The sequence below is a fragment of the Quercus robur genome, chromosome 11 (assembly GCF_932294415.1).
Source record: "Quercus robur chromosome 11, dhQueRobu3.1, whole genome shotgun sequence".
NCBI classification, from domain to species: Eukaryota; Viridiplantae; Streptophyta; class Magnoliopsida; order Fagales; family Fagaceae; genus Quercus; species Quercus robur.
Window position 1 is genome coordinate 38,079,140 of NC_065544.1, and position 11,188 is coordinate 38,090,327.

At 36.1% G+C, this 11,188-nt stretch overlaps 1 protein-coding gene across 3 annotated transcripts; it reads right to left on the reverse strand.

Annotated features, from left to right (window-relative positions):
* Positions 1–1,777: 1,777 nt before the first annotated feature.
* LOC126706143 (pentatricopeptide repeat-containing protein At4g33990) lies at positions 1,778–9,948 on the reverse strand. Of its 3 annotated transcripts, XR_007648524.1 has the most exons (4): positions 9,428–9,948; positions 5,761–8,321; positions 3,281–3,552; positions 1,778–2,119 (listed from the first exon to the last, which is right to left on the reverse strand). XR_007648524.1 is itself a non-coding variant. In XM_050405444.1 (2 exons), the coding sequence occupies exons 1-2, from the start codon at positions 9,433–9,435 to the stop codon at positions 5,867–5,869; spliced, it is 2,463 nt and encodes an 820-aa protein (XP_050261401.1). In that variant the 5' UTR covers positions 9,436–9,948; the 3' UTR covers positions 5,610–5,866. The 3 variants fall into 3 exon arrangements, 1 of the variants encoding a protein (XP_050261401.1); XR_007648525.1 differs by lacking the exon at positions 3,281–3,552; XM_050405444.1 differs by lacking the exons at positions 1,778–2,119; positions 3,281–3,552 and having other exon boundaries at positions 5,610–8,321.
* Positions 9,949–11,188: the final 1,240 nt, after the last annotated feature.

An 11,188-nucleotide genomic window follows, 5' to 3' on the forward strand; every position in this document is an offset into this window, starting at 1 on the left:
GTTTCAATTAAAAATCAATCTACGTCATAAACAATGAATATAAATTTGAGTAATAGAGTGACATTTACAATTACTAGTAATTGAAAATAATAGTATTAGTTAATTGTAAAATTTCATAGAATAACAACATTAATTCGAACAAGCAGATGCCATAGATTGAAACTCTATAATAATAATTGTAGGGACGCGATACGTAACGAACCACAACAGTGTTGGGTTCGCATGTAAAAAGATGCAGACAATATCATTTGTAGAGAGTGGGTTTGAAAGGCTAGGCCTTGGTTACCCGGCGGTGGGTTTTTTGTGGTGTTCATATGTGTTTAAGGTGTTTTCACCTCTGGAGTCTTTCTCCTGGAGGTGTACTGGGAGGCCCTCCCTTTTTGGCCATTTTTTCTAGCCCCTTATCCAGATTACTTACTTTTTCTTTTATACTAGCCTGCGTTCGCTTTCCTTCGTCCACGTGTAGGGTCGACCTTTCCAAGACTGATACTTGTCCCGTCAGTCCAAAACCAAAGTCGTTGGGAGTGGTTGATAAAGCCGATGAATACAGCTCTGTTAGGTACAGAGCCGTATATGGGAAGGGTAGTAAGAGCAGCCTTTCCTAGATATTTTAGATTTTCCTTCAAGTTTGTCCCTATACCGTTTTTGCCCCTCTTCTCGGTGGAGTTTTGGGTCAGCCGAGGACTGGACTGTCCTCGGCTGCTTCTCCGGGCCATTTTGTGCTTTACATTATTGAGTTTGGACTATAACCTTCTTTGGCTTGGGCCTTAGGACTCCCCATGAATAAGTGGGTCTGGCCCATAAATTATTGGGCCCCACAATAATAATAAGCATTCCTCACATAAAAACATTTTAGAAAAAAGGACATATAATAAAAAGACTTGCTCGTTATTGAATTTATTACAGCATGAAAAAAAAAAAGGCCCATATCATAGAGAAATTGAAGAAAATACAAAACAACGTATAAAACCTAAAAGACTCATATTGCAAAAGGGCAAACAAAGCCTAAATAATATCAGCTGGGCTAATTTCCGGCCAGTTACTCTACTTTTCCTCCAAGCCCTTAAGCAATCTTAATAGACAAATATGCTGTTAAACTTAAACACCACACCAAGAAATTTGGGTGACTATTACTTGAAAGAACCTTAGGATGCTAAAAGGAAAATAAAAGTATAAACTATAAAGAAAACAAAAACAGCTAATAATCAGAACAGGGGCATCCTATAGTCAGCATATAAACCCAATAGAGTTTTGAGACCTTTAACCATTTCTGCTGATTGTTTGGAATACAAGTTAACAAAGGCACTAAATTCCCAATTCACTAGTCGTAATTTGTTCTCAAACTGTAAAAATGCAGTTATAAGAATATGATATCATGATAGAAATGAAGATTTTCTTTTAATTGGTAAGCTACATAGGCACTCAGTGGGTCTTGAACCCAATTGAGCTGTAGCCCATTGGCCATGAAAGGAAAGGAGATTGATTGTTTAAAAATCTCAGACCATAATGACACAATAAATCAAATTCAATTCTACAAGCATGACAAAGACTAATTAATCTGGTTTTTCTACCCACACCTTTATAGAACCTTGAGTTTCAAACAACTTTTATATCTTGCATTGTTGCTTTCATTAAGTAATCAATTAACATGTAATAAATTAAACAAGTAAGGAAAAAACATATTGGAGCAAGGTCATTTCAATTTTAGCAAAAAATACCAAATGCCAACCTTGTAAACCTCACCTACCTTTTTTACCCCTAAAGCAATGCCATAGACTTAAGCAATTGACAATCTCCTATATCATAAACAAAACAAGAACATAGCATAATGACATCAGGGTTACAAATGAAAGCAAAAAATTTAGCTTTCTTGTTTACACTTCAACATGCCCCTCAATGATTCTAATGAAAACTTGCATTCCTCCTTCAAGGAGATCTACTTAGTAAGATAAGTTGGACTCACTGGTACTCATTAGATAAGATAGACTGATTGATACCCATAAAATAATATGGATTGATTGCTACTCAGAAGATGCTTATTTGGAAACAAAATATATACTTCGCCCCACTTTGATATTTCCCCCAACAAATTCTTACAAGAAAAGCAAAGCATAATCACCTGCAGCAAATATATTAGAAAACAAAGAAATTATCAAAATAAGAATAAAATGCAATTAATGACTAAAACAGTCGAATTCTGATTGCTGGGAAGTAATTGGACTGATAGTTGTAGTTAGAGAAGAAGCATCATATTTTCATAATTATCACATCATTAGCTAGGAATCCCAAAAGTACCATCCCCACAGCTGTAAAGCCAATTTGAACAACTAAAACAGTCAAGAGTTTTATAAGAGAGAATAATTACCATCAGAGTATAATTAGCAAGCGAACGCTATGAGAAACTACAATCTTAAATGCGACAGCACGCATAATGCCAGAATCAACTAACATGGACATGAACTTAAATAAAGCACAATATAATGTGACAAAACATAACCAAAATTCAATTTAAGAATGCACATGGAGTGATCCACAAACAAAGCTAAAACCCCTAATTTTGGAGGTTATAATCGGGTTGGCAACAAATTGTAAGATTGGCACCCTATGAAACAGTGAAAAGCTCTCCAAATATGTCAAAAATAAATACATAAATAATTTGGAACAAAGGGACCTACACACATAAATGAAGTTCAAGAGGGCGATAAATAAACACAATGTACATTCCAATGCAAAATAAATCCAAACAAAAGAACGAACGGATGGGAAAGAAAAAGGAAATGAAAATGTACATAAATAAATGAGGTTCCTCATACCTGGGCTAGAGTTTGATGAAAGAATCAAAGAGAGAGGTAGAGGCATTCTTATGCATTTAGCATAGGACCGCACAATTCTAGTAAAATGAGAATCTTAGAAAAAAATTAAACAAATGCATGAGAAAGAAAAGGGAAATTTCCAAAAATACAAGGAGGTCCCTATTCGGGATAGTGATATACAGCTATGAAGCAACGGTGCGTTTCTAGATTCGGGTGCGAGACTCGGCAATTTTTGAAAAAGTAGGGTGCGGGTGCAGTGGAGTGCGACGATTAAAAATTTATTAAAAAAATTATTATTTATATTTTCTATATATTTCTACTATTAAAATATTCTTAAAAAACACGTTACTATGGTCTTGGTTCACAAAACAAAGAAAGAAGAAGGCAAGAAACAGAAAACAAAATACAAAAGAAGCAACAAATATTCAGAATAAAATTGAAGAAGGACAAATTTAGGATGTTTGGACCTCATTCAAAGCCGATTTTGGCTGTTCCAGCATGATTCAAGGTCGATTTCGGCCTTTTTCGGCCGTTTCGGTCAGTTTTGGCTGCCAGCCGATACGATACGATCCGATTCTGCCGATACGACCTGATCTTGTCCGAATCGGCCCGGTTCAGCATGAATTGGCGCGAATCCCAAAAAAAAAAAAAAAAAAAAAAAAAACTCGGACGCGGGGCAGCGGTGTCGGTGGCCGCGTCAAACTCCGGTGTGGCACCCTCCCAGCCGCATTGGTGCTTTCTAGATATACAGCACCCAAAATACCATTTATCAAAGAAAAAATCAGTGATTATTAAAACACAGCAACAAAATCAACAACAAATTAATCATGTCATCAAAACTTAAATTACTTCTTTAGTCAATACCTAAAATAGCACTTCCCTTTCCACAACTTATTCAAGCTGTGTAATTTTTCATCAAGTAAAATACCAGCACATCTATTTTTTAATAAAACTATATATATATATATATATATAGTTGTGTGTGTGTATGTGTCTGCTTTGATTGCCAAGAAACATGAAAGTTCGTTTCCAATTACTTCCCAACAATTTCAAACTCTCTTTCACTGTACTTAATATCACAACAAGTTTAGGGACCTAAGGTAGAATAGATCATGTAAATCTGAATTGGTTTGTTTCCATGACATTTTCTTGCCACAGGTTACTAAACAAACTATTCAACAAAATCGTTTGTTTGGATTTTCCTACTTCCACAAAAAATATCTGTTTTTTAGAATTACATGCATGAAATGCTCCTGGTTTCATTAACTGTGAATCTTCAAAACCTATCTTTAAATCTATCCATTTTAATTCTAAATCATTCTTTTACCCCTCCAAGGCTTTGGTTGTTGCTGTTGGTGTTGTTATTACAACAAAATATTTTGCACATGGGAGAAAATCCAAAGTAGTTGTGTTTGACATTTCATGCTACTACTAGCTATGAGGCCAGTATAAGGCCACCAAGAATTAATTAATTTTCTGGGTCATATTACGTACGGTTAGCTATCTGAAGCTATTTTAAAACAGTGAGGGTCCATCTCACATGGCAGTAGATAGTGTGGAAGGAAATTGAGGAGATAAATAACAAAAGAAGAGAGTCAAGGTCATTCGTGCCTTGTTCCATTACTGAGAAGATTAATCAACCAACAAAGGGTTTTTTTTTCTTTGGACTTTCCTTCTTAACAGACAAGTGAAAAGAAACAATGTTTAGCAAATTCATTAATTTACATCCAAAAGAAAGGCTGAATAAAATCTTAAATCAGTTATTGTATAGAAAAGCAGACAGTTGTGAATAATTTTAGTTTGAATTCAATCTTGGCAAAATTATGATACCAAACTTTCTAATTTTCATGTATAGATTCTGAGTAACAAATATTAGTCAAAAAAAATTATTAAATGTCCATTACGGTTACTTAATATGAAAATAGTAAGACTTCACTATCATGAACTCAGTACCACTACCAAAAGAATGATATTGTTTCATGAAATTCACATGTGAATAAGATCTAACAACTCAATGCCAAGTTGAAATGTCAAATTCCAAATTAGCATGCCAACTTGTTAATAAAGACTCGTGGGATTTTCATGGGACCAAGGTTAATTTGCCACATTCAAAACTCAAAAATCATTAAAAACCCCAAAAAAAATAAAATAAATAAAAAAAAATAAAAATAACTCAGAAACCCTCTTTGCTAGATCTGCCCTTTTTTCACGAAAAATAAAAAAATAAAAATTATACTCATTGCCCATGAAAGGAACAGGTATAATTATTCCAAGTATGGCTTATGCATTTGGTATTTGATTTTTATTTTATTTTTTGAAATTTTGGATTTATGGTTTAGTAGGTATCTTATAAGCAAATGACATGCTGGGCCGTACCTCAATGGCCTGAACTGAATCATTGCCAAAATGTCATACCTGGATTGGCAGCTATGACTTGGATCGATCGGAAGTTGCCAGGTCCACTGCCCGAGTTAAAATATGATGAAGTGGAGAAGCATGAGCAAGGCAAGATATGGTTGTCATGAAAGAGGCGGATGATGTTGTGGGTGACGAGTAAGGGGTTGAGGGTCCGTGGTACAAGAATGTTAAGGAATTGTTGAAAGAGGAGGGTGTTTCCTGATATGATTTTTAATATATATATATATATAGAGGAGGGTGTTTCCTGATATGATTTTTAATATATATATATATATATATATATTTGATAGTGAGTTTTGACATAAGGTGATTTATTAGTTGATGAAGAAAAAAATTGCGATGATAAGAATTTCACGAAATTGCTAGTACAGATCAATCCTCAGAGGACGCTGTAGGTTCACAGCCTATGGTATTTATAAATTTTTAAAAATAAAATAAAATAACCACAAAATTGATGGGTTCTAGAGTCTAGGAAAAAGTGACAACTGTATTACCAGTTCAATTCACAAAAAAATCCATAAACACTTACAGACTTCCCTTTGGTACAACACCCTCCAACTGTATCATCAATTCTGAACTCGAAAGCTCTTTAAGCCTGGCAAGTTTAATCCCAACTATCAATTATGCAGTTCATGTCACCAATAATCACTGCAAGAGCAAATTCCATCCTTAAAATGATGGAAACGGTTTGAATCCCTCACAATAATCTCCCTCTCAGTTATCCTAGATATGAATTTAGTGGCATTGTGGCAATCACCACAAACCCGCAAGTTCTTGAAAATCCGAATGGTGCTTTTAGGAGGGGTGCTAATTATCCCGAAAGCAATTGCCAATCTCTCACTATGACTTGTCAGTATATGCTCCTTTTCATCATCTTCAACATCCTGCAACACAAAGCTTAAGTCTGGAATGTAACCGAGGCTCGTCATTTTTGTGGTCAGAACCTTCAATTCATTGTATATTTCCTCACATTTTGGATGGGTTTGGTTTCCAGTATAAAAGACATCAACCTTATTGTTCACTTCAATTGAGCTCCAGCCAGGGGTTTTCCTCAGTCCCCTATTTCTCGCCAATGATCTCACTTTATCCAAATCCTCCCATTTACCAACATTGGCATAAATATTTGACAACAAGACATAGTAGCCAACATTCTCTGGTTCAACCTCAAACAAGCGATCTGAAGCAAATGTACTCAACTCATAATTTCCATGAATTCTACAAGCACCAAGAAGAGCACCCCAGACAGAAGCATCGGGCTGTATAGGCATATTTTTTATGACATTATATGCCATTTCCAAACGTCCAGCTCGACCAAGCAAATCTACCATGCAGCCATAGTGCTTCAAACTAGGCTTGATCCCATATTCTTCTTGCATCATTCGAAAGCACCATTGACCCTCATCAACCAAACCTGAATGGCTACAAGCTGACAATAAAGATACAAAGGTTACATGATCTGGCTTCACCCCCTCCCCCAGCATTTCATTAAAAAGCTTCAAAGCTTTTTCACCATGCCCATGAATACCAAGACAAGAAATTACAGCATTCCAAGGAACTGAACTCATCCTTGGTATGTGGTAGAATAAGGACAAGGCATCATCTAATCTGCCACATTTTCCATACATGTCAACAAGGCAGGTACCTACAAAAACATCCAAGTAGAGACAGTTCTTAATTACCCGTCCATGGATTCTCATCCCTTGTTGCAAGGCTCCTACATGGGAATATGCTGGTAGAATGCTTACCCATGTCCCTTGGTTAGGAATTATCTCTTTGTGCTCTTCCATCATACAGTACACTTCAATCGCCTCACTTGCAAGACCATTTTGAGCATAACCTGTGATTAAAGAATTCCACGAAATCGCATCTTTGACAGGAAGTCCTTCAAAAACGGTACGTGCAGAATCTATTGCACCCAATTTTGCATACATGTCCACAATTGCATTTCCAATGACAACATCTTCCATAAGCCAACCTCTCCTCACAATGAATCCATGAACAGACCTACTACTTTGACGATCACTTAATTGAGCAACAATTGAAGCCAAACTCACTGCTGTCAACAAATCAGGCTGAATTCCTATTAGTTGCATCTTGTTAAAGAGCCCAAGGGCAGTAATTGGATTATCATTCTGCTCATATGCAGCAATTATTGAATTCCATGAAACCACATCTCTTACTTCCATCTGATCAAAAACTCTTTGTGCATGCCCCAAACTACCAAATTTGGCGTACATGTTAATCAAGGCATTGGACACAAACAAATCACATTCCAGTCCATGCTTTATGACATACAAATGAATGAGCATCCCACTTAAGCTATCATCTGATTGTGAGCAAACAGCAAGTAGACTTGAGACAGTTACAGGATCCATTTTTACCCCCTCCAGTCTCATCTCGTCTAAGACCTCCAATGCCTCCGCAGCATTTCCATTCTGACAATACCCAGAAATCATTGCATTCCAAGAACCCATATCTCGAACTGGCATATTATTGAACAATTTACGCGCAGCACTTAAGAAGCCAAACCGGGAATACATATGGACCAAAGAAGCAGCCACGAAGACATCCCACTCAAAACCCAGCTTTAGAACCCAGCAATGCATCTTCTTCCCATCAACTAGATTTCCACAGGCTTTTAACACAGACGGAAAAGAGTATGAATCAGGTCTAATGCCAGAGGTCAACAAGAACAGATAGAAACAATTTATAGCATCACGGAAACGGCCACTGCGAACATAAGCTGATACCATTGAATTCCAGGTATAAACATCCTTTTTCGGAATCTGATCAAATGTGCGTTGAGCAAATGAGACATCACCGAGATAGGCGTAAAGATTGACAAGCCTGGCTGAAAGAAAGATGTTTTGACCTTTCCCTGAGACCAAAAGAAAGGCATGAAGACACTTGGCAAGGTGCACCTTTGTGCAAGATGAGAATAAAATATTAAAATCAATGTCTTTGTTCCCATTGTCGAAGCCATCTGAAGTGAATTGCCGAGAAGAGATAGCAGCTGAAAACAATGAGCAATGGGCTTGAAGTGATGGCAAAGATTTGGAAATATGCCTACCTATGCAGGTCGGCAGCAATCTGACAACAGAATCATAGGGTGTTAGCACAAATCAGATAGACTCTATAAGGTTACCAAATTCTCATCAAGAAAATACTGATTGTAAGGAATTTTTTTTTCCTAATTTAGTAAACAATCTGATTGCCAAAAACACACTACATGTAGTTGCATTTTATTGGAATTGGGAGATTACCCCAAATGAATTTTTCTTCACTTCCTTTTTTTGCAAAGTAAATTTGCTAGGCAAGTGATTGACAGTTGTTTGGCTACCTGGAACTACAAGGAAGCTATAAGTAATGCAACTATAAATATCATGGAGATTTCAATCCTCAGTTCCTCACTCAGGATGAATGTTGGCAACACACTTAACACATGCAAGTGGAATCTAATCACCAATTAGCATCACTGTATACGTAACAGAAGGAAACCTTCGCATTCAACAACAGATATTCAATGACATATATATTTCATGAGTCTAAAACAATTTTTCAAGAGACATATTTCTTATCTCAATGCTTCAAAGAGACACATCTTAGTTTCAAGTAGCCAAAACTCTACCCAGATTTCAACTGGAAAATAAACCACAAAACCAAATAATTTATAAACAAAAACAAAAACACTAATTTAGTTTGGGAAAATAAGAGAAAAAAAAATACAAAAATTTAAAAATTAACTGGTCTTGAGGGAAAATTGCATTAAGAACAAAGCTAATTCACTAGATGAGGCTCAGTTGATCAAAGCTTCTTTTTTTCTTTTTAATATCTTGGGCCCCAAACAATAAAATTTTCAAGATTTGAAGAAATTTTTTTTTTAAAGTAAATATTCATTAAAATTTTGCAAAAGAGCGCGACTTTAGCTACTTCTGGAGTACAATAATGTGGTACACCCTCCTCTCACACAATTACATTCATGGTGGGGAGGAATTACCATCTAACAATTACTTGGAAGGTACATCAACATTAAGCACTCAAAGAACAACTATCAAACATATTAGAGAACAAAAATAAAGCCATACACTGAAATAAAGATTTAAGGAATTAGATGGAACAACATTAAGAATCTAAAACTCACTCAAACATTAAGCACTCAACATTTTCAACTGTACAATGCAACAGAGTAACTGTACCTGAACATACATGTAGCTCTATATCAACTGCCACTGAGAAATGCTTTTGGCTGAGAAGGGTTTATGCGAGTAGGGTTTTTGAGTTCCTCCAAGTTTAAAACCCTCTTTTAATATAGATGAGTGACACGTGGCCAAAAAAAACCAATCCAAAGGCCAAAAAAAAAGTCCCACGTCCTTCTCTCAATACGGTCTTTCTTTCTTCAACTTCGGCACTCTCTCACTCACCATGCCAGAAACCCATATCAAATCTGATCCAATTTTTCGAAACCACCGTCTGTAAAACACAGAAAACCAAGAAAAAAAAAGTCACCGGTGACCCATCAACCACCATCAACGGCCGACCTGTCTCAGCAAACCCCAAGTGATTTTCGTCACCAATTCTTGTGCCGCTGCTATACACTATTTCTTGCGTGTGTCCCTAGTTACCAAACTGCAATGGAAAATAAACTCAGACTTATCGCCGGCAAGTTCTGGCGAGAGAGAGGAGAGAGATCAGTGAATTTGGCGAACATAATTGGGCTTGGTCTGAATGAGTTTGGGTTTGGGTCTTAAAGCCCAGCCCACAATAGCCCCAACGTTATTTGCTTTTCTTTCTTTTTCATTTTTTTTTTTCTATTTTTTTTTTAATTTTTAAATTCACTACTTCATTATTTCTAGTTTTCCACGGCTCTACACTTCTATTTATCAAATCAAATCACTAACCCTTGATTTTTTTTTTTTTCTTAATTAAATTATACTAATCTTATTTAGCCAATCTTCCCGTGAGTAAGCAACAGACAACCATAATTCCATTAATCAATTACTATGATTCACAAAATAATCTTTCTAATGTTATTAAGGAATTATAATGAGTGAGTGTCTATATCAAGGAACTAAGTAACATCTCACATCAGTAAGGTGTGATATTGAGAAGGGGTTTATCACTTGTTTCGCGACACTAACTGTTGCATGCAGTTTTGGTATTGGCGTGTGAGTATATTCCCTTATCTCATCCCCCTTCCCCTATATATGTGTATGTGTGTGTGTGTGTGTGTTTCTCAAATAAAATAAAATAAAATAAAAAAAGAAAAAGATACTCAACATTGTTGAGTCATCCCACATCAGTAAGGTGTATATTGAGAAGGCGTTTATCACTTGCTCCGCGACACTAACTGTTGCATGCAGTTTTGGTGTTGACGTGTAAGTGTATTCCCTTATCTCATCCCCCTTCCCCTATATGTGTGTGTGTGTTTCTCAAATAAAAAAAGTAACTAATTAGTATTGGAATTACAAAAATTTAAAATAAAATAAACCCTCATTAGCGTCGATGGTCTATCACACAATGGCGCCAAGTTGAATTTCTCAACTTCTCGCCCTCACTTCTACTCTCCACTATATTTTGTATTATGTGATTTTGCTAATTAGGTTAAATCATTAAGGTGATGTGAGACTTATGGTGCTTTTTTTAATCAATATAGGCCGGGTCGCTGGGCTAATTTGTTTATTACTTTTTTTTTTAATTATCAATTTGAGGCGTTTGGGCTCCATTTGGAGGCCCAAAATAAGGTACATTACAAATTTTGAATTTTCTTTCCTAGTATAGGACCTTTAGTATCACTATGAGATTGGGATCCTATAAGATCCTAAGATTCAGATTGAGATTCCACACAGATCCCATTTCAATAAAAATCTTAGGGTCATTCTACTGTACCCCCTCTTTTTTTGGGGGGGTACGGTACTTACTTAGATTTGGACCAATTTACACATTTTAATCTTGACTGA